Source organism: Myotis nattereri, assembly GCF_964212035.1.
Source record: "Myotis nattereri genome assembly, chromosome: 6".
In the NCBI taxonomy this organism is placed as follows: Eukaryota; Metazoa; Chordata; class Mammalia; order Chiroptera; family Vespertilionidae; genus Myotis; species Myotis nattereri.
The window spans coordinates 7,434,796-7,462,731 of record NC_138081.1 but is presented as its reverse complement, the minus strand read 5'-3'; the positions used below and the strand labels follow the sequence as shown (position 1 = coordinate 7,462,731).

General features: G+C 42.0%; 1 protein-coding gene across 5 annotated transcripts in view; it reads left to right on the top strand.

The window, feature by feature from the left end:
* SMIM29 (small integral membrane protein 29) overlaps positions 1-27,936 on the top strand; it is a 130,567-nt gene that overhangs the window by 50,257 nt on the left and 52,374 nt on the right. For all 5 annotated transcript variants that reach the window (XM_081095022.1, XM_081095021.1, XM_081095020.1 and 2 more), the window contains exons 3-4: positions 22,622-22,666; positions 23,700-23,784. In XM_081095022.1, the coding sequence (XP_080951148.1) occupies positions 22,622-22,666; positions 23,700-23,784 (130 nt within the window). The remainder of the gene's footprint in view (positions 1-22,621; positions 22,667-23,699; positions 23,785-27,936) is intronic.

The window sequence follows — 27,936 nt, the reverse complement described above, 5'->3', positions numbered from 1 at the left end:
CTGTGTGTGCTCGAGTGCTTCACGTAAGATCTGCATCTCGGGTATCTGGTCTCGGACCCACACTCCTCCGCTGTGCTCCTCGAAAGAATGTTCCCCACATGTTCACAGTGGTTACCTTTGGGTTAGTTCATAGATTATCAACTTCTTCTGCATTGAACATATATTTACTCTGTTACCAGAAAAATTATCTGTATGAACAGTTTATCTTCGCATTGTCAGGCCTCAGTACCATTAAACTCAAGCTTTTCTAAGCTTTGTTCACCCAGCTGAAGTTTCAGCATAGTGGCTGAACTTCCAAAACAGGTAAATCTGTAGAACTTGAAACATTAGCAATCACATCAAAGACCTAAAATATTCCCTTTTATAAACTGGCCTCTACGTAGTCAGTTGCTTATAGTCAAAATCCTACCATAGTGACCCTCAACAAAGGGTCAGAGGGGGAGGCTTTCTCCCGGGCCAGGCCGGGGCCTTGGCAGCGTGCATCTGTAGCCCAGGACAGCAAAGGCTGCAGGAGCCAGCCACGTGGCACTCTCTCTGTCATAAAAAAGAAAAGCACCTCTTTGTGTGGTTTTCAGAGCTATTCTTTCTTGCTGATTCAGTGGGAAAGGTGAAACTGTTGGCTGACAGGGTAAAAAGAGAGAAGCTGCGTCTGCTGTCTTCTGTTCGTGTTACATTTCCATTTCTTTTACCCAGTCTCACCTCAGCCAAACCAAGAGCATTATTACAAAAATATAGAACATCTGAAAACTGAAACAGAAGGAGAAAATTATGTGCGTACCTCCAACTGCATTCTCTTCAAGGATGACATTTCCTTTTATCTGCTGCTTCATGTCTGGGCAAGGCCATATCCGTAGGATCATTTCTAGAATATAAACTATGAGGTATTTGTAGGTAGCCTGATAATTTACCTGTGACATAGGCCTCGCTTAAACAAATAAAAGGTAGTTTGTTCTCTGACTTCCTCACTTGTGTCCTAATACCACACTTCCCTGCCGCTGCTCTGGCTCTTACCACTTGTTCCTCTGCCATATAAACTCACCATCTTAGAAATTTCTTCAGTTTAGTGATGTGTCCTTACATTTCTCTGTACTTTGGTGCCCTCCCTCAAGTTGTACATAAAGTAAAAATATTACAGCATTTTTTATGTAATTCACTTTCATTTAAGAAAGTTTTTTGAATGTCTGGATGCCTCAGGAGTTCAGCGCTGCTTTATAATTTTCTCTAACTTTACTAATCCTATGTCAGCCTATCAAGAATTTATTGTAACTCTTTATTTTTTGTTTTTTAATCCTCACTAAGGATATTTTTTTCCATTGATTTTTAGAGAGAGTGGAAGGGAGAGGGAGGGAGGGGGAGAGAGAGAGAGAGAGAGAGAGAGAGAGAGAAACATTGATGTGAGAGACACAGTGATTGGTTACCTCCTGCATGCACCCTGACGGGGGCCCGGGGATCGAGCCTGCAACTGAGGTACATGCCCTGGACCAGAATCAAACTTGTGATCCTTCAGTCCAAGGGCTGATGCTCTAACCACTGAGAACCAGCCAGGGCTTGTAACCCTTCTTGATCTCCTTTGTATTTTCATCTAAGAACATGGAAAACTCCATAGTGAACTTTATTTTTAAAATCTGTGCTTTTTATCCCAGTTCCTGTACTGTGTGTTCCCTGTTCCTGAAAATAAATGGTTATACTCTTTTATATGTATCATAGCAACCAGAAATCTCCAAAGGGTATCTCAAAATGTCTCTAATTAGGGAAGCAGTTTTTCCTGTCTCTTGTTATACACAAGTAGAATATTTTAAAAGCCTGTGACTACTTGGGAATAGTTTAAGATACAGTTTTGTTAACCTTTTTTAGCTCATAAGTGTTTGACTTTATTTGAAATGGAGAAAAAAGTGAAGGCTCTGTATGACTGTTATATTTTCAACTTTACAGTCTGAATAGTTGTGAATGGAAAGTGGGGCTAGGTTTCACAGAATTTATTAGGAAAATAACATGATTTTTTTAAAAATCCAGAACTTTAATCACAAAATATATGTCATAATATATTAAGAGTATTTTCAACCATTTCAACATGATAAAATAGGGGGAAGTAATGTTGTAGACCAGAGGCCTCCAGCTCATAAGCTTGTAGGGAAGGGCGGGCCGTTGACAGTGGTGTATCTCTGACAAAGTGAGGAGAGCCTGCCCTGGTCAGATGGAGGTGGAACCTGCTCAGGCTCAGCCAGTCGTTGTCATGTGGCAGTTAAGGCCCAGTTCGGCTCGGATGTTTCAAGAGAAACTTGGAAGCTGGGTTCTCATGCAAGAGCTCCTGATCTTTCAATGTAGGTGACTAATTTTACAAAGATTGTTAATTAACATAACAAAGTTTGCATATAGATAAAAAGAAACAGCAACAGTAGTACTAAAAGACCCATAATGAAAACAACCAAAAGATGTGTTTTGTTTTGTTTTTCAATATATTTTATTGATTTTTTTATGGAAGAGGAAGGGAGAGGGACAGAGTTAGAAACATCGATCAGCTGCCTCCTGCACACCCCCTACTGGGGATATGCCCGCAACCAAGGTACATGCCCTTGACCAGAATCAAACCTGGGACCCTTTAGTCTGCAGGCCGATGCTCTATCCACTGAGCCAAACCGGTCAGGGCAAAGATGGGTTCTTAATTTGGTGGATGAGCTGTGCTCCAGATTTTTACTTTATTTTTATCTGTAAACTAAGCTCCAACTTCTTAGAAGAACAGAGTTTGCTTTTAGTCTCCTAAATAAGTTCAGGCAAATAAACATTTTTAACCTTGGGGATATTTCACTGTTTAATGAATTGTTAATATGAGAAAATATATCCAGATGTAAATTACTACAAATCAAAAGAGATCACAGATCAACCCCATTGGTTTGTTGAAAAGCAGGCTTTATTTAGAAAACATTCTCTGAATTTCCATTATTTAATTTGTAACGAATTTTAAATCACATAAATATGAATATTAATAATAATGTACATGTATGGCTATTTGTACCTATAGATTTATATTAAAAATAAGTACAAAAATAGGAAAAAAATTTCTATATGTTTGAAATTGTTGAAAATAAAAAGTTTGGCAGAAAGTAGCCATAAATATGTATCGTGTCAAACATATTCAAGATCTTGAGGAGGAAACTATGAAGTACAACAATATGGTGAACACTACTTTCCCTAAGATAAATTGTGTTTTTGTAAGTACTACCATGTCTTTATTTTTACTGGGTAAGAAGATATATTTTTAACTCCTTTAGTGACCACATTAAAAGACAATTATGTCTTTTAATATGTTATATATAATGACTAGAGGCCTGGTGCATGAAATTTGTGCACGGGTAGGCTCCCTAGACCTGGCTGGCAATCAGGGCTAATCTGTGGGGCAATCGACGGGGCGATTGGGAGGCCCCCTGCTGGCACCTGCCTTGGCCAGCCTGGGGCCTGCGGGCTGGGGGCAACTCCTGCGTTGAGCGTCTGACCCCTGGTAGTCAGTGTGCATCATAGCAACCAGTTGTGCCAGTCATTCCGCCCTTCGGTCGATTTTTATATTAGGCTTTTATTATATAGGATCTTATTCTGATGATTTATTATTTTAATAATTTAATGGGAGATATGATTTAAAACTTCAGTAAAGCCTTTGTTCACCTAACATAAACATACATATATATTTGTGTGTAGAAGCATCTTTATTCTGCCCTCCTAGGAAAAGCATACGCACAAAAATATAACAAAAGAAATTAAGAGCTTTTCCTTAAGAAAAATAATTTTGACTCTATAAAATGAACAGTGAAATTGTACCAGGTCTGAGTGTGGATGCTGGTGTGAGGCTGTTTTATGTTAGAGGACAGGATGAATCCCCCAGATCTCTGGCAAAGGCCCTTAAATAAGTCATATTGAATCTCTTGTTTCTGGCAGCTGAGAATTAGAAAGGGCCTTTCCGCTCAGTTACAATTCAGGATGAAAGGAGACCTTGGCAAAGACACTACCCCCTGTGAAGGGACTGGCGAGGTGCTGTGAGGTCCTGTGCTCAGCTTTTGCTCTGTGCTCTCATGGCCGAGAGTGTAATTCAACTCTGGCCCCAGAGCAAGGAGGCCTCTTCTTTCAGGAGAGGTGCCTCTGCTACTCCTGGGTCACTTCCATGGTTACTTCTAGAGTCGATCATAAAGTGAGAATTTTTAAGTGGGTACTCTTGGCTTTATGGAAAGTTGTATTCAAAAGGTTATTACATATTTGTGTTGATTACCATTTTAGTTTAAATATATAGGTGCTTTTGACTAGGAATTTCTATTAGAGTTGTTTGTAAAATTTTTCACCTTAAAAATAGAAACTATATAATCTGAACAGGGCTCTTATTCTGGGGGCTTTTACTAGCACTTAGTGCTGTTGCTAGTGTAGCCAGTTTGATTACTTGATTAGCTGGTGATTACTATAGCTTGCCATTTTTATGTTTACAAAAGCAACATGGTCCTGGCAGAATGAAACACAAAGATGATGGTTTATTACCATAATTCCATGGCTGATTTTGCTCATTTTTAATGATTATGAAAAATTTCAAATATTTTTTTTTTTTTTTTATAAATTTTATTGAGTTTTTACAGAGAGGAAAGGAGAGAGATAGAGAGTTAGAAACATCGATGAGAGAGAAACATCGACCAGCTGCCTCCTGCACACTCCCCACTGAGGATGTGCCTGCAACCCAGGCACATGCCCTTGACCGGAATCGAACCCGGGACCTTTCAGTCCGCAGGCCGACGCTCTATCCGCTGAGCCAAACCGGTTTCGGCAATTTTTAAAAATATATATTTTGATTTCAGAGAGGGAGAGAGAGAGAGAAATATCAATGATGAGAGAGAATCATTGATCGGCTGCCTCCTGCACGCCCCACACGGGGGATCGAGCCCACAATGTGGCCATGTACCCTGACCAGGAATTGAACCAAGACCTCCTAGTTCATAGGTCGATGCTCAACCACTGAGCCACACCAGCTGGGCTGGAGAATGTTACTTAGAAACCAAGGTTAGGGTACTAGGTATATTCACTGTTACTGGGATGTGATTGCTCCTAGATCCTTTGAGTGGACAGCAATAGAAAGCATTTTAAAAGAAAAATCATAATTTCATGTTACTATTTCTATTTCAAATTTGACATTTTAGGTTTTAGTTTAAGCCGTAGCCGGTTTTGCTCAGTGTATAGAGCGTCGGCCTGTGGACTGAAGGGTCCCGGGTTTGATTCCGGTCAAGGACACATGCCCGGGTTGCTGGCTCGATCCCCAGTCGGGGGCATGCAGGAGGCAGCTAATCAATGATTCTCTCATCATTGAGGTTTCTATCTCTCTCTCCTTCTCCCTTCCTCTCTGAAATCAATAAAAATATATATATATTTAAAAGTTACCTTTTAAAAAAGGTTTTATCTTAACTTTTTTATGTTTGTATCTTTTTTCAGTAACATTATTGATTTCAGTAACATTATTTGCTTTGTGTTATAAATAATATTAATATATTTGCATTATGGATATTATGAGGAGAAGCATTATAGAGCCTGTGAGTGTATTCTAAGCTATTTAATGTGAACCTGTTGATTTTAGGGAGGAATACTGGTAGGGGTAGAATAGAATGATTAGCCCTTGGTGCTAATTTGGATTATTTAGGAATTGGATCTAGGTTGGTGTGAATTGGTGGTAAATGGAAAGTCAATATTAAAAAAGCAAGTAATTGGCATCAACAAGAGACTAGCACGCCGCTCGTGCGCATGTATGTGTATATCTGGATTACAGTTTGATTCAGGCATAAAAATAGTAAACAGATTAGGAAATACAACCTAAGAACTGGGTAGAGGGGTTTTGTATTGCTTCTGTGTAGACCTTTGACCTGTAGGTACCCTTTATTGCATGGGTTGATGAGGATGTGAGCATTACATGGCAAAAACTGTGTTATGCACAGCTAGCCATTCTCTACCTCTCCTACAATTGCGAATGAATGCTTAGATCAGAGTGGTTCTCAACCTTGTCAAACTTGATACCTCCTTTCTATAGTAAATTAATTAATCAATTAGCTAATTGATTAATTTATATATAATTTTTATAGGCACTTATTTTATCCTTATAGAAGCAGTCTCCTGTATTAATGTTCATAGATTAGAAAAAAATTGAGTTCTAGGCTCAGATAGTTAAACCAGATTTTACACATAAATGTGTGGCAGGATTTTGAAAAGAAGTCTTGGGTGAGGCCGTCTTCCTTATGCAGAATATCTAGCACTCCTGGTTCCTTCCTACTTGCCAGTGCTTCCTTCCCTCATCCCAGGACCAAACACACTCGCACGCAATTCCTTAGTGCTCGTGGGGGTCGCACTTGTGGAAAACCTATTTGGAATGATCTTGGAGTTTCTTTTGTCCCCCAGATCCTACTTGCTTAGTTACTCATGCTTAATTGGTCATTTATTTGCCAAGTTTCTGCTGCAGGCTCAGTTAGGGTTGGGGCCAGTGTCCTGAACATGGCAGATGGTAAGAGGAAAAGAGCAGGTCCTGATGGCCTGGCAGACGAGGCCACAGATGAGGAGGTTCTAGGCCTGGCACGTTGGTGAGAGGAGCGCTACTGCTCTGTGACTTGCAAACTCGTGGCAGGAGAGGAAAGATAGTGATGCTTGTTCCTCCCTGGGCTTTCCCACTTCTAAGCGGAGAGGAAATTTAAAAACATATATATTCCATCTCACTAGTCATCAGATAAATGCCAGTTAAAATAAGCTGCTGAATTGCCCTTACCAAATTTGCTAAATTTAAAAACCTAATTCTGTCAATGATGAAGAAAGGGGCAGCATGTATTAAGAGCCTTAGAAATGTCAGTATTCTCTTGCACACTGTACACCAGTCGTTGCAACTGCTTCCCACTTCAGGACCTGCCCCACATGGACATCATGTCTGTGGTTGCCTCCAGCTGGACAGCCTGCCCTGCCCCCTGGTTTTTGGGGCGCGGCGCTGTGAGTTTTCAGCTCAGTCGCTACATTTTATGGAAGCTTTCATGACTTTCCAGGCTGATGCGTAAGTGCTTTTTTAAAAAATGTGAGTTCTTTTGTTGATGACTTAACGTAAATTTTAAGTATGTTTTTCCGTATATTCTTATTCACTGTGGACATTTTGAAAAACAGAAAAGTAAAAAGAACAAACTTAAAAATTTTATACTCTCTACTAGGAACGTTTCGGTGTATTTCCTTCTGGGTTTTTTACTATCAGCCTTCCTGCTTGTCTGTACACTTTTCTCAACACTACCCTCAAATATCGGACATGAAAGTGAGCTGGGAGGTTCGTAAAAAAAGTAAACTAGAAAAGAGGAGGCGGCAGGGGTTTTTCTAACTTTTGTCTTTGCTGTCATTTTTTATTATCCCAGCCCTGTGCCCTCTTCTCTCACCACAGGCTTAGCGGCCTTGATCAAATCTTGTAACTCTCTGTGCTTTGTAGTTTACATCTTAGACTGGCATTTTCATTTCTAAGTGTCTATAGACAAATGCTTACTCATGAGCACAAAGAAACATGTACAGCTCTGGCCGATTTGACTCAGTGGATAGAGCGTCGGCCTGCCGACTGAAGGGTCCCAGGTTCAATTCCGGTTAAGGGCACATGCCTGGGTTGTGGGCTCAATCCCCAATAGGGGGTGTGCAGAAGGCAGCCAATCAATGATTCTCTCTTTTCATTGATGTTTCTATCTCTCTCTCCCTCTTCCTTCCTCTCTGAAATGAATAAAAATATGTTTAAAAAAATAAAAGATATGGGATGTCTTTTTAAAAAAAAGCATGTACAAAGCATGTACAAGAGGTTTATCACAGCTTTAAATGTAATAGCAAAAATTGGAAACAGTCTAAGTGTCAATCAATAAGATAATGATTACTTCAATTATGGCACATTCACATTATCTATTACCATCCAGCAGTGTAAAAATAATAAAGGAAAATCTATATATCCCAACATGGAGAGTCCTCTGAGACATTTAGTGAAATGAAATGGAAACTATGCTCGATTTGTGTAAAATAAAATGTCCTAAAGCATATTTGTGTATATTTATATATATTTAAATGTTTCAAATGGAGTCTGGAAAGAAAACACTAAGCTGGTTAGAGTGATTACTTCTTTTTTTTTTTTTAATGTATTTTATTGATTTTTTACAGAGAAGAAGGGAGAGGGATAGAGAGCTAGAAACATCCATCAGCTGCCTCCAGCACACCTCCTACTGGGGATGTGCCTGCAACCAAGGTACATGCCCTGACTGGAATCGAAACTGGGACCTTTTTTTTTTTTTTTTTTTAATTGATTTTTTACAGAGAGGAAGGGAGAGAGACAGAAAGTCAGAAACATCGATGAGAGAGAAACATCGATCAGCTGCCTCCTGCACATCCCCCACCGGGAATGTGCCCGCAACCCAGGCACATGCCCCCGACCGGAATCGAACCCGGGACCTTTCAGTCCTCAGGCCGACGCTCCATCCACTGAGCCAAACCGGTTAGGACGTGATTACTTGTTGGGGAAGGATGTGGGACTACAAGGAAGCCTCATGGGGGGAAAAAGGGTTTTTTAATCCTCACCTGAGGATATGTTCTTATTGATTTGAGAGAGAGAGAAACATCAGCCAGCTGCCTACCCCATATGTTCCCCAGCCAGGGATCTAACCACAACCTTTTGGTGCATGGGTTGATGCTCCAAACAACGAAGCCACCCGGCCAGGGCCCCCATGAGAAATTTTTCTTTAAATGTTTTTTACAACCACATCTTTTTTTCAGAGTCTGGGCAGGAATATGAAGCCATCAAGCAGTTGTAAAAGTCACTATTTAAAGTTTTTAATGGTATAGCCTCAATCTCCCAAGGAATTCTAAAGGGACATATTTGTGCTCAGAAAGGTTAAAATTAGAATTGCTGAAATCTGTGCTGTATTGTCTTTTCCTTGGCTGCAAGGAAATGAAAGAGAAGCCATCTCTGGGGCCAATGGCAGTGCTTCAGTTAGGTTTTTGCTTTTGGTGCAAGTTTATTTTTAGCTTTGAAATCTGATCTTGCTATTATTATAATTTTCATTTATTTATTTATTTTTATTATCATTATTTTTAATACTCATCCGAGGATATTTTTTCCCATTGATTTCTAGAGAGAGTAGAAGGGAGGATGGGGGAGAGAGAGAGGGAGAAACATCGATGTGAGAGAAACACATCAATTGGTTGCCTCCCACACACTCCCCTACAGGGACTGAGGAACCTGCAACCAAGGTTTGTGCCCTTGACTGAGAATCGAACCCACAACCCCTGAGTCCACAGGCTAACACTCTTAACCACTGAGAAAACCGGCCAGGGCTATAATTTTTTTTTTTTTAATAAAATGATTGGTGACTGTAAGGTAGTTGGGAAAGAAATGGCCCACATGGAGATCATTGAGATAGTTTACTCTGTTTCCAGATGACCAGGTTAATGTTTAAAGGAGTATGAGAAGAAGTAATCCATGAAGAATCATCAGATGTGCTAATCAGCCTGAAAACTAAAGGATATTGCTGTTGAAATTATTTGTATGAATTCTTTTGTTGGTGATGCTGACAGTTACGGATTTAAGAACTGAGTCCATTATTTATTGCTGCCTAACAAAACCTAAAACAGGAATAATCATGTGGTGTCATAGTTTCTCTGAGAAATAAATTCAGGCAAGGTACAGTAGGGATGTCTTATCCATGATATGATGTTTGGAGATTCAGCTGGAAGAATCAGGCTGGAAGCAGAATACTGTTGGAAAAAAATGTTTTAATAACTTTTTCTAGTAGGCTTCCAGGACTCCATACGTTCCTGACTTTTCTCATGCATCTGAGGCGTCTTTGCTTATTCCTCCCTTATGGTTGAATGTCCTGGAGTTCAGTCTTTTCTTTCCTTATTGGTGTCTCATCTACTCCTTGGTGATCCATCCAGTCTCAAGGTTTTAAACAGAGTAGGTGGGGGTGGGGGTGCGGGTTAGTGAATGGGTAGGAAGATGGGTGGATGACTGGATGACCATTCATCCCCAACCACAGCTCTCCTTAACCTGCCTACTTGGTATTTCCATTTAGATGTCCAGTGGGCACCTCCAACTTAATATATATGAAATAAACCTGAGATTCCACTGTCTTCTCCGAAAGCTGCTCCTCCAGCACTCTGCCCCATCTCAATGAATGGCAACTCTATTCTTTCATTTGCTTAACCCCCAAAACTAGGAGTTACCCTTAATTTCTTTTTTCTCATACCCAGTATCTAGTTTATTAGCCAATATTGTTGGCTTTCCCTTTAGAATACATACTAGTATACCCAGAATCCAACCACTTCTCACCACCTCTGTGACTATCACCTTAGTCCAAGTCACAATCACCTCTTTCCAGATTGCTCTGCCCACCTTCACTTCTGCACTCTTAACCCCTTCCATCTATTTCCAACACCAGGGAAAAGTGATTCTGTTAAAGAAATCAGGTTAGGTCGCATCACTTGAAGGCTTTCTAAGCTGAAACTCTTAGAATGGCCTACAATCTGCCTCCCTCTGGGACCTCATCTCACCCTCCTCCCTTTAGTTCACTGTGCCCCACCCACACTGGTAGCCCGCTCTCCCCCTCTTCCCCTTCAGGTCCTTTCTACTTGCTGTTCCTTCTACTTAAATCACCGTGGTATTGACACAGTCTTAGATAGTGAATCCGGAGGAGAGGCTCCATCCTGCTGGTTTTTATTTTATTTTATTTTATTTTATTTTATTTATTTCATTTGTTGATTTTTGTATGTGCCCTGATCAGGGATCAAACCCACAGTCTTGATATATAAGGAAGACGCTCAACCAGTGAGTAACCTGACAGGGCCTGCTGGTTTTTCCTAATGGCTTATATAGTAACTAGGGCCCAGTGCACGAATTCGTGCACCTTGAAAGGAACTGTGGGCTGCAAGGCTGCCATGGGTGGGCACAGGGGCAGGTCTCAGCCTATCCTCTGCGCCCCTGCCTGGCCCCTCTGGCTGTGGCCCCAGGTCCCCTGTCTGCCGGCAGCCCTGCTCCCGCCACCACCGCTCCCACATGCTGAGGGCGCTGGCTCTGCTCTCGCCCGCTGATGGCTCAGAGTGATTGGGTCGGCGCCATCAGCAGATGCAAGCATCGGCTACTGCCCCAACCGCCCCTTAGGAGCAGGAGGAGGTGGAGAAGCCCTCAGGGGCAATCGGCCGGCAGCCACAGCTCACACCCGCTGACGGCTCTGAGCGATCGGGACTGGTGCTAGGTGCAGGCAGCGGGTGCATGTGGCAGCTCCAGCCTTGGCTGCAGGTGGGGCTGGTGCCGGTGCCAGCAGTGGGTGTGAACAGCAGCTATGGCGCTGGCAGCGGGTGCAAGCGGGGCTGTCGCTGGCAATGGGTGGAAGAGGCAGCTACCAGCATTGATCACCCCTCAGGAGCAGGGGGAGGTGGAAGCCCTGAGGGGCATCTGAGGCTGGCAGCCACCACTCGCACCCATTGATAGCACCAAGCCATCAGGGCCAGACTTCTGGTCTAATTAGCATATTATGCCTTTATTACTATAGAGTAGAGGCCTGGTGCACGGATTTGTGCACTGGTGGGGTCACTTGGCCTGGCCTGCGGGGATGAGGCCGAAACTGGCTTTCCATATCCCCCAGGGGATCCTGGATTGCGAGATGGTGGTTCTCAGGTGACGCACCCCGGAATCGGGCTCCCTCCTCTCTGGTTCCAGGTACATCATCCAAGAACCACAGCTGCGAAGTCACCGCAGCTTGGCAGCTCCTGCGTTGAGCATCTGCCCCCTGGTGGTCATTGTGCGTCATAGCTACTGGTCGGACAATCACTTAGGCTTTTATCTATACTAATAAAAGGGTAATATGCTAATTAAACTGGACATCTTCCAGACGTCCTTCCAGACAAAGCCACGGTGGCTGGGGCCAAGGCAGAGGCAGTTAGGAGCATCAGGCCAGCAAGCAGAGGTGGTTAGGGGCAATCAGGCAGGCAGGCAGGTGAGTGGTTAGGAGCCAGCGGTCCCGGATTGTGAGAGGAATCCTGGATTGGAGAGGGCACAGGCCAGGCTGAGGGTCCCCCCCCGCGCCCCCCCCCCACCCCTGTGCACGAATTTCGTGCCCTGGGCCTCTAGTATATATAGAATTGTCCACCACCATTTATCCCCTCTATGCCCTCTTCCACCTATTCCCCCCACTCACCAAACTGTTGTCCATGAGTTCTCTTTTTTTTTCTTGCTTGCTCAATCCTTCCACCCCCAACACTGTTCCTCCCTGACCAGAGCTGTCTGCCTGCTCTGTCTATGAATCTGTCTCTATTTTGCTTGGTAGTCCGTTTGTTCATTAAATTCCTCATATGAGTGAAATCATGTACTTGTCTTTCTCTGACTGGCTTATTTCACTTAGCATAATGCTCTCCAGGTCCCTCCATGCTGTCGCAAAGGGTAAGTTTTTCTTCCCTTTTACGGCAGAGTTAGTATACCATTGTGTAAATGAACCGCGACTTTTTGAGAGTATTACTTCCAACCAAGAGCTCTTCCATGACATGCTTTCACTGAGGTTTATGAGAGCTGAAAGAAAGACCATCAGCTAGTTATAGGTGTGTGACCAGCACAGTTCTGGGTGCAAAACTGCATGAGAACATCACAGAGATCTTTAGACTTGAGAAACCTGAGGGAGCATGCCTGTGCATATAGGTACTATGGTTTTAATTGGAGTTTATTTTTATAGGGTCATAGAATCACATTGTTGAGGGGACTTCAAGAGGTTATCTGTTTAAAGTTGCCCTTTTGGTCAAGCAGAGCTAAACGTACCATTTAAGCCTTCATTTCTTTTTATTTTGAATATGTATAAAAGATACTCATTTTTGTTATCTAAATTAATAATTTTTAAATGTTTACTTTTTAAAAAATTACCTTTAATGTCATTCACCAATGAGATAATTGAATGCCTGTTAGAATGACTGAAATAAAAAATGCATGATGAAATTCCGCAGCCAATTGAGAGTGAGAAGTGCAGTTGTAGTCTCACTGCTTTTAATAAACGGTTCTCTCTATGAGTGAACTGAGCATATGCAGTATTAAATGTTTTAGAAAGGGCAAGCTCACCTTTACAGTGAAAGTTGGCAAAATTGAATTTTTTTTGTCATTTCAAACCAAATTGCCAATTCTGCCTTTAAATTAAAAGCTAGATTATTGTGTCCTGGCCAGGTGGCTCAGTTTGTAGGAACATCATCCTGTACACCAAATGGTTGCCAGTTTGATTCCCGATCAGGGCACATACGCAGGTTGCAAGTTTAATTCCCAGCTGGGGTGTGTACGGGAGTCAACTGGCAATGTCTCACTGAAGGTTTTGCTAAAGAGAGTTTTTTATTGAAAATCACTTTCCCTTAAAATTAAAAATACTGTTTTCAGTGTTGTGGATAATAAGCCTAGTACTAGTGTGGTTTTTATTCCTCTGGAGATCTCAGTTTTGTCCTTCTCTTTATCCCTGAGGTCTTGAAATTTCTCAGTGATTTGTCTGTAATTTGTATTAATTAGATATTAGATCCTCTAGAGCAGTGGTTCTCAGCCTTCCTAGTGCCGCGACCTTTTAATACAGTTCCTCATGTGGTGACCCCCAACCATAAAATTATTTTTGTTGCTACTCCATAACTGTAATTTTGCTACTGTTATGAATCGTCATGTAAATATCTGATATGCAGGATGTATTTTCATTGTTACAAATTGAACATAATTAAAGCATAGTGATTAATCACAAAAACAATATGTAATTATATATGTGTTTTCCGATGGTCTTAGGTGACCCCTGTGAAAGGGTCGTTTGACCTCCCCCAAAGGGGTTGCGACCCACAGGTTGAGAACCGCTGCTCTACTCTTCTTTTTAAGAGAGATAAAGGGGAAGGGGAAAAGAGAAACATGGATTTTTTGTCCCACTTATTTGTGTATTCGTTGGTTGACTCTTTTATGTGCCCTGATTGGGGATGGAACCTACAACCTTGGCCTATCAGGATGATGCTCCAACCAATGAGCTACCCGGCCAGGGCTTGAGCCTTTACTCTTACTCTTGTCTAGTCATATTTCCATCCCTTTGTTTTGTTATGTTTTAGGAAGTTTTATTTACTTACCTTCTAACTCTTCTAATGAATGTTTTGTTTTACTAGTCGTTTTTAAGTTGTAAGTTACCATTTTTAAGTTCTATGTTATCATTTTTATTCTTGGTTGCTTTTATATACATTTTGTTCTTGTTTAGGATGCCATACCTTCTCAAGTTTCTTTAAAGATAAGAACTAATTTTCCCAAGTTTTCTTGATTTTTTTTTTTCTTTTGACCAGAGCCAGGTTTCATTTGCTTATTTTGATCTTTCTTTCCTTGGGTCAGGTGATCCGTGGCTGTCCTGTGACAGTCATGGTTGAGGCAGTAGCAGCAGAGTGATCTGCAGGGAAGTGAAGCTGGTGTGTCCGGGGTCTTTTAAAAGAATGCCAAAATAGGACTTTATTCAGGGGGTGTTTATAGCTACATTAGTAAGCTGCAGTACCGCCCTCTTTCTCTGCTTCCGTGAGAGCCCTCAGAGTTGGCTGGGGGACAGGGCCTGGCTCCTGGCCATTCTCCATGTGTGGGGATAGCTGTTTGGTATTTAGACCTTTGGCTTTCGGGACCCTTCTCACTTCCACGCTGTGTGCTCCTGCCCTGTCCTCCCCTGGAACCTCTCCAGGGTCTGGAAGCTGAGCTGCTGCTCCTGCCTTTCTTCACCTTTCAGTCCTCATTCATCACTGTGAGCTTCTTGGAATTTTTGAAATTGCTTTTCTTCCAACAGCCTCCTTCCAGTCTTATTCCTCTACTTCCATTTTGATGGAATCTCAGGAAGAAGAAGGATTGATATGCTTAGTCAATCTACTAGTTAGTACATTTGTTAGTTAAAATTTTTTATTTTTAGAATTATGTTTCTTCTCTTTCCTTTGACTCTGAGGTAATACTTTAAATATTTTTGTTTCTCTAAGGCAGTTATTTTCATCTCATGGCACACATAAACTAATTACTAAAATTCTGCAGCATTTTTATCAAAAATATCAAAAGATATTTTTTGCCGATCTGACAAAAAAATAGGTATAATTTTGATTTAGACACACTTGACGGCTATTGTTGCATTGGCTGTTAACATTTTTTAAAAAATATATTTTATTGATTTTTCCACAGAGAGGAAGGGAGAGGGACAGAGAGTTAAAAACATCGATGAGAGAGAAACATCGATTCAGCTGCCCCCTGCACGCCCCCCACTGGGGATGTGCCTGCAACCCAGGCACATGCCCTTGACCGGAACCGAACCTGGGACCCTTCAGTCCGCAGGCCAACGCTCCATCCGCTGAGCCAAACCAGCCAGGGCTGTTAACATTTTTTAATTTGACAGTCTAAGGGAAAAGAAGCCAGTGCCCCTGACTAAATAGTGAGGTATTGCATGTTTTAAAATTTTTGTGGCACACCGGTTGAAAATTGCTGCTCTAAGCTAATCATTTAAGACATGAATAGGGATATCTTGCTTTCAATAGATAAAAAATTCTAAGTAGGTCACATTTTTGTAAATTCAGTCATCTTTTTAAGCAGCTTTATATCAAGCAGCTTTTTAAAAGAATCACTCTTTAGCCCAAGTATGGCTCAGTGGATAGAGCATTGGCCTGCAGACCAAAGGGTCCCAGGTTCGATTCTAGTCAAGGGCGTGTCATTCATTACAGACTCCTCCCCAGCCTGGGCCCTGGTTTGGGGGTGCGCAGGAGGCAACCAATTGCTTTGTTTCTCTCACATCAGTATTTCTCTCTGTCTTTCCCTCTCTCTTCCACTCTCTCTCAAAAATCAATGGAAAAATATCCACGGGTGAGGATTAAAAAAACAAATCACTCTTTAGTCAAAGAATTGATATATATTATTTCTTGCTTATTACTTATTTTAAACTTATTAGGAACTTTAAATTCAGAGAACCTAATTTAAAGATTAGCTCTCTTTTACTACAAATAACTACTCCTAAATTACCTTTCAACGAATTTTTTAAAGTCTGGAATTTAAAAAAGATATATTTTTACTAAGTTTATAAACTGTCTACATTATCACACATCATTGAATGCTACCCATTAATGAATAGTTAATTCAGTGGCTTAGTGTAGAGATTAGAATCTGCCCCCATAGAGAATATAGTACTGTGCTTGAGCTGGTTTGTGTTGGAACTCTGAAGAGAGACGGAATTACTGGGCTAGGAGCCAAGTGCATTCTGCTAAATGAATTGAGTCCAGATGACTCTTCCAAAACAGTTGTATTTGCTTTCTGACCCAGCTCCACATTCCAGGAAAGAGTTTTAGTCATTAGGAAGTATAGCCACAGATTACTTTTTCACTGGCTCCAGTATAATTCACAGTGGTTTCAGCAAATACTAAATGCAACTCTTGCCTCTAGAGACCCCACCACCTTTAACCAACAGCCATTGGACCTGGGCGGGTCTAAGTTACCTGACTGAGGTGCCACTTAACAACTTCCTCTTAATTCACTGAATTTACAAGTGCAAACTGCCCAGCACAGAATGTGTTTGCTACATAGAAAATAAATTTAAGAACTCTGATTCTGACGCGTCTTGAAGGAACCCCATGTGGCTCAGTGTTTATTATTTTCTTTACCTTTTCATGTTTGAAATATTTCATTTTAAAACAACAACAACAAAACCCTGGGAAGGGATTTCACCTAACACTGGCTTCCCATCTGCTGGTGCTTCCATCTGTCTTCACTGTGATTCTTTCCTTGTGGGATGGGAAGTTTGGCAGGCACCAGAACGTTGCGTGCATTGAAGGCCATATGTGTTTGCTTGTGGGCTTCCTCTATAGACACTTGCATTGGAGTTGCTCCTCTGAGTTCCTTTTGGGCCTGGGCTTAATTGCTTTAATAAAGGAAACGTTGCTACTACAGCTCCTGTGAACTTGCAGAATTTTTGTTTTGGATACCCAGTGTCTCACAGAGCTACCTTTTAAATCAAGCGAAGTAGCAGGAAGCTTTCTGATACAAGTACCAGAATACCTGACTAAATGTGGCTTCAACAGCACCAGTTAATTTTCTCACGTAAGAAGACAGAGCTTGGCCATATCGCGTTGCTCCAGCAGCTCAGCGGTGTCAGAATTTGGTTCAGCTTCTCGTTGATTCTCTTGGCCTTCCCCTTATGATCACAAGATGACTGTTGCAGCTCCAAGTTTCAGGTTCCCACTTGACAGCAAGGAGGTATAGGGTTTCTTTTTGTGCAATGCTTTTTTATCATGGTGGGAAATCTTTCCCAGAAACCCCTGAGAGACATCGTCTCAGGAGCCATTTATCCAGAAGTGGGTCACTGCAGAGGAAAGTAGAATTCCCTGTGCCACGCCACATGTGCCTTAGCTCTCACCGGACAGAATCTGGACTTCCCAGTAGCAAGGCAAGGGCGGGAGAGTGCCTGTGGGCTAGACAGTCATCAGTGTCAGCCCCAGTGTCTCCCTTAGAGTGAAAAGTTGGTTTCAACAGGTGACGGTCCACTTTGTACCCATCCTTACTACACAACAAAGCCAGGCTCTTTGTGGTGGGAGGTCATCTCAATGGCAGGCTCAAAGTGCCTGTCCACAGACGTGCCTCTGCCCAATCCTCATGTACACACTGGGGGAGAGGGGGGAACTAGAGGGAAAGATGGGGACGTTTCCCTGATTGGTCCAGCCCTTTGCAAATAAATACTTCCAATTTCAGTAAAACATCATAAAAAGAAAAAAGACAGTTGAATTTTTTTTAAGGGAGAGAAACATTGATGTGAGAGAGAGAAGCATTGATAGGTTGCCTCCCATACGTACCCCAACGGGGATTGAGCCGACAACCTTCTGGGTACAGGATGCTTCAACCAGCTGAGCCAGCTGGCCAGGGCTGAGATTTTTTTCTTTTTAAAAACTAGGCACTTGCTCAGATTATGTTTGTTGACTAGACCTAAAGTGCTAGAATTAGTATTTTAAAGTTCACCTGCGTATGGTTGAATAATAAAGGCCAACAGATAATTTATTTGGATTTCTTTTTTATTGTTGTTGCTAATCCTCACCTGAGGATATTTTTTCCATTGATTGATTTTTTAAAGAGAGTGGAAGGGAGGGGGAGAGAAACAGACAGGGACGTCAATGTGAGAGAGACACATTGATTGATTGCCTCCTGCATGTGCCCTGACCTGGGCCAGGATTGAACCTGGGACCCTTCCGTGCATGGGTTGGCGCTCTATTCACTGAGCTATACTGGCCAGGGCTATTTAGATGTCTTCCTGCTAAGAAGAACTTTTACTTTCTTTTTTAAAAAAAATATATTTATTGATTTTTACAGAGAGGAAGGGAGAGGGATAGAGGTTAGAAACATCGATCAGCTGCCTCCTGCACACTCCCTACTGGGTATGTGCGCGCATCCAAGGTACATGCCCTTGACCGGATTGAACCTGGGATGACCCTTGAGTCCGCAGGCTGACGCTCTATCCACTGAGCCAAACCGGTTAGGGCAATAAGGACTTTTAAATAGTCTCCTCTGGAGTAGGAACTTGTGACATACAGATTGACATTATAACTGCTTCAAATGAATTTGAGAAAGACAGGTTCATACCAGCACCTTGGCTGGACCACCTTACATGTACCCTGAACCAAATCTTATCCCCTATGTCTGGGCCAAAAATCTGTCAGATGTGACCCTGACACCTACCCCAACCTACATGAAAGAGTCACATGAGAGATAAAAATAACAGCCCAATTGCTGGCGGCAGCATGTGAGAGAGAGCTGGGAGATGGAAGTTGGACTGTGGGAAATGATGAAAAAGTAAAATGGTTATAGTGAACCTTGCCATGGAGGGCCTTTGCCCATGAGGAATCTGTCTTTTTCAGCATTATGACTTTTAAGAACTGAAATTCTCTTTCGTACTAAAGAAGAGCCTTCTCCTAAGAAAACTGCTAAATCCCAATTTTATTTACATTTTTAAATACATTTTTACTGATTTCAGAGAGGGAAGGAGAGGGAGAGAGAGAGAAACATCAGTAATGAGAATCATTGATTATCTGCCTCCTGGCCCTGATTGGGAATTGAACCGTGACCTTGTGGTTCAGAGGTCGATGCTCACCATGGAGACACCATGGCCCGGTCTGAGGCTCAATTTTAAAAACTGGTAAATAGCTCAGCCTAGTGTGGCTTAGTGGTTGAGTGTCGACCTTTGAACCGGGAGTCAGGGTTCAATTCCCAGTCAGAGCACATGCCCAGATTGCGGGTTCCATCCCCAGTGTGAGGCCTGTAGGAGGCAGCTGATCAATGATTCTCTCTCATCATTGATGTTTCTCTCTCTCTCTCCCTTGCTTTGTGAAATCAATAAATATTTTTTTATTTAAATAAAAATAAATAACAACTGGTAAATAGAGGAATATTTCTTGGCTTTTTACTATAGAATCATTGGTAGGATCACCTTAGGTAGAATTTATACAAGTAGATCCCCTAAGTGTTAATATAAAACTCAAAAGAAACACTAAGAAACAAATAAAACTACCGTTAGTTTCTACAACTTGAACATTAATGAGAAATGAAAGTAAATGCCACTGAAATGTCAGTGTCCAGATGGCGGTGTGGTTTGACTTACTCTAGATTTTATGAGTGCATAAACTTTATAAAGGAAAATGCTTTTATATTTTTCTCAATTGCGCCTGACAGAGTAAATCCAGGTTATATGTTGATGCTGAATGCAGAAATTACTATTAAACAAAAATTTTTAAATTACATTGAATTGTCATAATATGAAGTTGATTTGTGCCCTTAAAATTTGAAGACCATTTTCTAAACTTTTGGGATTTTTAAGATAAAAAACATTTTTAATACATTTTTATTGATTTTTAGAGAGAGGGGAGGAAGAGAGAGAAACATTGATGAGAGAGGACCTCAATTAGCTGCCTCCTTCACGCCCGATACTGGCGGTGGAGCCTGCAACCCGGACATGTGCCGGGTCAGGGTGCATGGGATCATGCTCAGTGGTTCCACGTGTCACCCATGCACCGAGAGTGGAGGGTTGATTCCCAGTCAAGGATAGGTACCTGGGTTGCAAGTTTGATTCTGCCCTGGTCAGCCCCAATTGAGGCACATGCAAGATGCAACCAGTAGCTGTGTTTCTCTCATATCTTCCTCCCTCTCCCTCTCCCTCTCCCTCTCTCCCTCTTTTCTCCCTCTCCCTCTCTCCCTCTTTTCTCCCTCTCCCTCCTCCCACTCTCTCTAAAAATCAATGGAAAAAATATCCTCGGGTGAGAATTAACAAAAAAAATTAATTGCACAATAACTGCTAAAGAGAACTCTTTCTCCACTTTCTAGAAGAAAAAATTGATGGCCTCTTTGAACCTCTATGGATTTTTCTTTACCTCCCCCTCATCCCAACCCTGACAGCTCTACTCCCTGGCCCTGTCAGTGCATTCCTGTGACCAGGGTGAGGAGGACACATGTGAGTGGGCTTGGGCTGCCTGGATCAGAGGACAGAATTGGCTTCCCAGCTCATGCTGCTGTGCCAGCGTGTCCCAGTTGTTCAGGCTGCTTCACTGCTTAATTCATAAAGTACAATCTGGCTGGCCTTAGCTGGCTGTGAAAGTGCAGTTATTTCTAAAACTGTAGAGAAGCAATTTAAAGAAGAAAAGGTAGACATTTCCATTCAAGTAGACTGGAAGCCGTATGGGGACAAGATTGGATGTGGAAAAGACTAGGAAAAGAAACAGGCATGTTGGCAAGAGAAAGGAATGGAATTCCTTGACAGATAATTAGCAAAAATTAATTTTAAAATATAGTTCATTTAGGCATCTAGGCCTTTAAATTGGCTTCTTTTGCTTCTGTTCAATATCTCTTAAAACTTATAGAGTAGCCCTAGCAGATTTGGCTCAGTGGACAGTGGATAGGGTGTCAGCCCGACAATTGAAGGTCTTGGATCCGATTCTGATCAAGGGCACACACCTTGGTTGCAGGATTGATCCCTGGCCCTGGTCGGAACGCACGTGTCTCTCTCACATCAATGTTTCTCTCTCTCTGTCTCTCCCCCTCCCTTCCACTCTCTCTAAAGATCAATGGAAAAGTATCCTTGGGTGAAGATTAATAAAACAAAAAAACTTTTAGAGTACTTAGTTTAAATTTTTGTTCATTCTGTACAAAGTTACTGAGCACCTGTATTGTGTTTAGAAAATATTTTTGTCTTAATTTTTAGGTCATTATACAAATAAGGTAGTAGTAATAGAAAACAAGTTAGAACATTCCGTGGCATTTCCAGGGGTTCATCTTTCCCTCACCTTTGACCCTTTACATATCTATCTCTCTCCATTACATACGATTTTGTTTCCATGTTTTGTTCTTTTAAAATAGAAGCTATTCCTTTATTTATTTCTTGATCATCTGAATATGTTTCAGTTCTTTGTCAGGCCATGCTACAAAATTCATTGAATCGGAAGTGCATTCATGTTCCAGTTGATGAAGGCGTACTTGTGAGGGGGCTTTCACCAGGTCTTGACCTTTAGGGCTCCTGCTCCAAGGTGACCTGTGAGACAGATATAAAAAGCAAAAGCTAAAAAAGTCATAGTCTGGCTCAGATTAGGCATTCAGTGTGTATTTGTTGAATGAATGAATGAATGAATGAATGAATGAATGAATGAAGTAATCCTCCATAGATCAGAAACAGAATGGCACGGCAGAATGCAGCCTGGACCCTTGGAGTGGGGCCCAGGTGCCTGATGGGAAGGACACCAGGAGCTGAGACTTAGAAAGATGTGGACTAGGTAGGGAGAGGACACAGATGCAGTGCACATAAGGATGGAGCCAACCCGCCTCTGACTCCATGGCTCTGTCTGCAGCATTCATAGGTCGTATGTAATGGAGACAGATAGATATGTAAAGAACATGTAGAAATTTAAAATATCAAATAAAATGCAGACTAGAGGTAGGATAACTCTAGCCCGGATACAGCTTAAAAGAAAATTAGTAAATTGGAATAGATTGAATAATACATTAGAAAGACACAGATCTTAAAAATATATAAATAAATAAAATAATCAGAGATAGAGAGTGTATACTCAAATGCCTAACCACTGGATGAAGTTGTCGCTCTCCTCATCCCTTTCTGACCTTCACATTGCTCTGTGCATCTCTGTCAGTTCCCGTCACTGGCACAATGACCGGGTGTATGTTTTTGTTGACTTAGCTCTGTCCTGGGCACACTGTACATAGACATCCAAGAACAAGTCAGATAAGGGCCTTGCCCTGTGGACAAGGGCCTTGCCCTTTTGTTCTAGCCTATTCATCACTATATCCCTGGTGCATGGTGTTATCTGGCTCATATTAGGCATTCAGTGTGCATTTGTTGAACAAATGAATAAATGAGTGAAGTAATCCGTGGCCTTGATTATCTGCTCTGTTTGGCCAGCTTTGCAGTGTGGGGAGAGCCTGGGAGGAGACGACATGCTCTTGTCAGTGACACATGAAACACTGGTGTGACTCCCACCAAAATGTGTCCTTTTGTTTTTCATTTCTATTTTACAAATATGCTCAGAAGAATCAGAATGAGACAGCAATATAAACAACATCAATGTTAATTTTTTTCCCACTTTTCAGGCTGGAGTAAAAGGGACATTGGGAAGATTAGTTGGAATTTTTGAGGTAAGTCTGTTAAAATCTTTGGTACATTTGGTATCGTATTAATAACCAAATATATCTTTGTCTTAGTCCATTCAAGATGCTGAACAAAATTATCATAAATTGAGTGGCTTATTAATAATAGAAATTGATTTTTCATAATTCTGGAGGCTGGAAGTGGAAAATCAAGGCTAGCAGATTCAGTGTGTGGTTGAGCACCTGCTTCCTGCTTCACTGACGGCTGTTTCTGTCCTCATGTGGTGGAAAATGAAAGGTTGCTCTCCAGGTCTCTGTTATAAGGGCACTAATTCCATTCCTGAGGGTCAGCCGTAAAGGCCCCACCTCGAAACCATCACATTGGGGAATGTGATTTCACCATATAAATTGAGGGGTGGGGGCATAAATATTCAGTCCATTGTAGTCTTTGTCTCCTCCAAAGAGCTAGAATATTATTTGTAAGTATTATTTATCCCCATCTCTATCTCTCTACCTTTCCTCCTAAGATGTGAGGGGGTAGATAAGTGTAGAGAAGACAGAGGGAAAATGGAAGATTAAGCAGCTATAGCAAAAGAGAGAGAAACAAGGAAATCTACTGGGGTAGAGATTGGGAGGAGGTGAAGGGAAGTGAGAAGTCAGGGAATAAAGAGGTTAGTAGGAAAAGAGATGATCACTGGCTTGCCCTGATGAGGCCCTGCCCATCCACAGTCTCTTTTCTTTCTGGTGCCCAGCTACCTAAATTTACTTGGTGCCTTTTTCTTGAGAGGTCATGACTTCCTGTTCACAGCATTTCCATGAAGTTGCACTTAAGGGAAGGGAAGGAAAACAGAGAATAAAGCCTTGGCTTTAGAAACCCAGCCAAGGAGCTTACCTTCAAATGCAAGTGGCCCCTTTCAAATAGGCCATCTGGCACTCGTTCGTGTTTGACTGTAGGACAATGAAAAGTAAAAGGAATCCTGTGTCTAACCTCTCTGGACATAATGTGAGAGTGCACTTCGCATAAGTCATCTCAGCTCTGTAAGGAGTAACTCTTCCTCTGTCCTCCTCCCTTTGCCCTCAGAACCAGGAGAGGAAGCACAGAACGTATGTCTATGTGCTCATTGTCACGGAGGTGCTGGAAGACTGGGAGGACTCAGTTAACATTGGTAAGTCATCCCAGATGCCTCCAAAGAGCTCCCCACAGCTGCCCTTGCCGCAGCACAGGTGTTACTCAGAACCAGAAACAAGCGCCTGATAAGGAGAGAAATAATTGCCTGGCCAGCATGGCTGAGTGGTTGAGCATCAACCTATGAACCAGGAGGTCATGGTTCGATTCCTGGTCAGGCACATGCCTGGGTGGTGGGCTCGATCTCCTAGTGTGGGGCATGCAGGAGGCAGACGATCAATGATTTTCTCTCATCATTGATGTTTCTCTCTCTCCCTCTCCCTTCCTCTCTGAAATCAATTAAAAAATATATCCTCCTATTATGTATCTTCTTTAAAAAAATACACACACACACACACACACACACACACACACTAGTGGCCTGGTGCACAGATTCGTGCACATTGAAAGGAAATTAATTGGAAGAAATATTTTAATATTGCTATTCACCCTTTCTCTATAATAGAAGTGTCAGAGATGAAAGAAAATTAGTAAAATGTATATGAAAATAATATATAAATTGATTAATAAATAATAACATGATATAACAACAACAAAGACATGATATAAAAACATTGATAAAAACAATGACTGATAAATTTATTAAACTTATTCTAATATCTCCCTGTATACCACATTAAGAGTAAAAACACTTTCAGAGTGCTTGACTAATTTCCCATGATAAAGTATTTGCAACTTTAACATTAACGGCACACAGTCTTCGAACTCGAGAGAAAACAACATATAACTGACCATGTCCGAAAACGGGTTCAGGTAGGAATATTCCTACTCTGTCTAGAGTTTGTCCTTGTGATTTATTAATAGTCATTTGCAAATGCTGGCATCACGGAAACTGTCTTCTAATTAATTTAAATGGGAGGCCAGTGTCAGATGGGGATCGACAACGACAGATCAAAACACACATGTGCAATTGGCGCCAGCAAGAGCCTTATATGCATCACGCATGCATAAGTCAATGTTTATTTTTAAATTGCCAGTGTGTGCTCATATGTACTGGCCAGTTGGACGGATGGACGGTGGTCACTTGGCCATATATATGTCCCAGTGCACAGATTCATGCACATCGAAATGAAATTAATTAGAAGAAATATTTTAATATCACTATACGCCCTTTCTCGATAATAGAAGTGTCAACCAAATTCATGATCGACAATGACAGATCAAAACAGATGCATGCGATTGGCGCCAGCAAGAGCTTTATATGTATCACACATGCATGAGTCAACTTAGCCTTTTATAGATATAGAATAAACTTGCTTAATTAGACCTGCTTTCTGATTTAGCTAAACTTTTTCCAGCCCAGTGAAGCATCCCAACTTCTCTTTCAGGTAATTGTCAGCAACACAGCAGTAAATATCAACACGAAGCAGATTATTATTGTAGATCATGCAGGGAGAACAAAGGGTAAAATATTTAACTATAGTAGTGTTTGAGTATATTCTACACAGTGAGAAAACCTGAAGTCATTTTCAAGGTCCACCATTTCTTTTTTCAGTCAGGTCAAGTTTCTAAGCTTTCCAAATTTCCGTTTTCTGGCTAGTGAAAAGAAAATAGGCTTCCACCAAGTCTCCTTTCTACCTACTCTAGGACTTCTGTGAGGATCAAATGAGATGAGGCATGGGAAAATGCTTCACAAACATTTGGTTAAACTGTACAATGTTTGCACCTGGCTATAAAGCAAGTCGAGTTCCTGGGCTGAGGAAACTCCAAAGAGACTAGTCACTAGGGAGAGGAAGTCGGGCATTGCTATGTGACGTCATTACCCAGCGCCCACAGTCACCGTTTCTGGGCTGGGCTGGGCTGCATTTTGCACGCTGGGGTCTTGGCAGTGTTGGCTGCGATTTGGTGGGGTGTCGCTCTGAAGTGGTGGCGGGGCCTGTGTCCCATTTGGGGGAAGCTGAGTGTTGGTTTGTCGGTGCCAGGTCCATGGTGCCGTTTATTTTTAAATGGCCAGTACGCATCATGGCAGCTCCTGCATTGAGCATCTGCCCCCTGGTAGTCAGTGGGCGTCATAGCTACCGGGTCGGACAGACAGACACTTAGCCTTAGATAGATAGATAGATAGATAATGTCCCATGTCCCGCGTGGTTCAGGGTTTGGGCTCTGGAGAAGGGGCCACGTGCAAATGACAGAGACGAGACAAAAAACAATAATTTGGAAATTGGGGGGCCAGGCGGGAGCCCATCCCAAGAGGAAGGACTCCACTTGTGCTCAGGCCTTGCCATCCTTTTATTCACTTTGGGATCTACCCATAGCCCTTAGGCAGGCAATTTCCAGTAACAGACAGACTATCTTATCAGTAAGGATTTACATGACTATCTCGGGGGGAAGTTGCTCCAGCTACCATTGTCTTGACTAAACAGTGGGTGCGTAGCTCTGACCTTTGCCAGGGTTCAAGGGTCACCAGCCTTCCAGGTTCCTTATCCACACCTCTCTGCTAGTGAAGACAGTGGGAGGCTTCCCACAATAGATAGATTGACTGACTTCAGAGAGGAATGGAGAGGGAGAGAAAGAAACATCAGTAATGAGAGAGAATCATTGATTGGCTGCCTCCTGCACCTGCGGGGATCAAGCCTGGCAGCCCAGGTATTTGCCCTGACTAGGAATCGAACCATAACCTCCTGGTTCATAGGTCGACACTCAACCACTGAGCCATGCCAGCCGGGCAGTAGGAGGGCATATTTAATAAAACAAGCATGTCTATTTTTGAACTTGTGAAAGCACAGTAAAACCTCAATATAACAGACTAATTGGGGCAAAGTGGTGTCTGTTAAAGCTGTAAGTCTGTTATATAATAAAGTAGATGTTCCAAAGGCATATGTTAAAAAATTGGCAAATAAGTTAACCTGTTTTTACTTATATACTAGTAAACACATTGGTGTAATTAAAATTAAGTATGTATGAAAAGTTTAATTTCACAGAAAAGTTTTCTATGTGTATTACAGTAATTTTACATTTATACTGAATATGCCCAGTAAATGTGTCCATTCACCAGTTACCTTGAGTAAACAAATTCACATGGCTGGGGCATGGCTTAGTGCAAGTCAAACATCGGGCAGCAGGGCTTGAAACTGTTGCAAAACCCTGGAAGGTGTGTCTCAGCGATTAGAGCATCATCCTGTGTTCCAAAGGGTCTCAGGTTTGATTCCTGGACAAGAGCAGGTACCTGGGTTGCAGACTCAATTCCAAGTCCCAGTCTGGGTTCTTATAGGAAGCAGCCAATTGATGAATTTCTTTCACCTTGATGTTTTTCTCTCTCCCCCTCTCTTCCCGCCTCACTTTCCCCTCTCTACCTCCCTCTCTCCCACTTTCCCTCTCTCCCTCCCACTCTCTCTAAAAATCAATGGGAAAAATATCCTCGGGCCCTGGCTGGTGGTTCAGTGGTTAGAGCATCAACCTGTGCACCAAAGGGTCTAGGGTTTGACACCCGGTCAAGGGCATGTGCCTCAGTTGCAGGTTTCCCAGCTCTGGTCAGGCTGCATGCAAGAGGCAGCCAATCAATGTATCCCTCTCATGTCAATGTTTCTTTCTCTTTCCCCCTCCTCCCTTCCTTCCATCTTTCTCTCTAGAAATAAATGGGAAAAATATCTTCAGGTGAGGATAAAAGAAATCCTCAGGTGAGGATTAACAACAACAAAAAACTGCTACAGAAAGTCACGCCACACAACAGAACCAGTTACCTCGAGAGGCAGTATGATCAGAACAGTATGATCATCTGCTAATCATTCACCAAACACTGTTTATCAGCAGTGACTCTTGGATGTAATATGTAGTTGGCTATAGTTGTAGGTATGTAATATTTATGTTGGCAAAATTACTTCAGTGTTTTTTTTCTACATATGGCCTATTCGCTAAAATTTGTTAAAAATAATACAAGCCGTAACCGGTTTGGCTCAGTGGATAGAGCGTTGGCCTTCGGACTGAAAGGTCCCAGGTTTGATTCCGGTCAAGGGCATGTACCTTGGTTGCGGGCACATCCCCAGTGGGAGGTGTGCAGGAGGCGGCTGATCAATGTTTCTCTCTCATTGATGTTTCTAACTCTCTATCTCTCTCCCTTCCTCTCTGTAATAAATCAATAAATATATATATATATATATTTAAAAAAAATAATAATACGAAAAATAATCTGTCA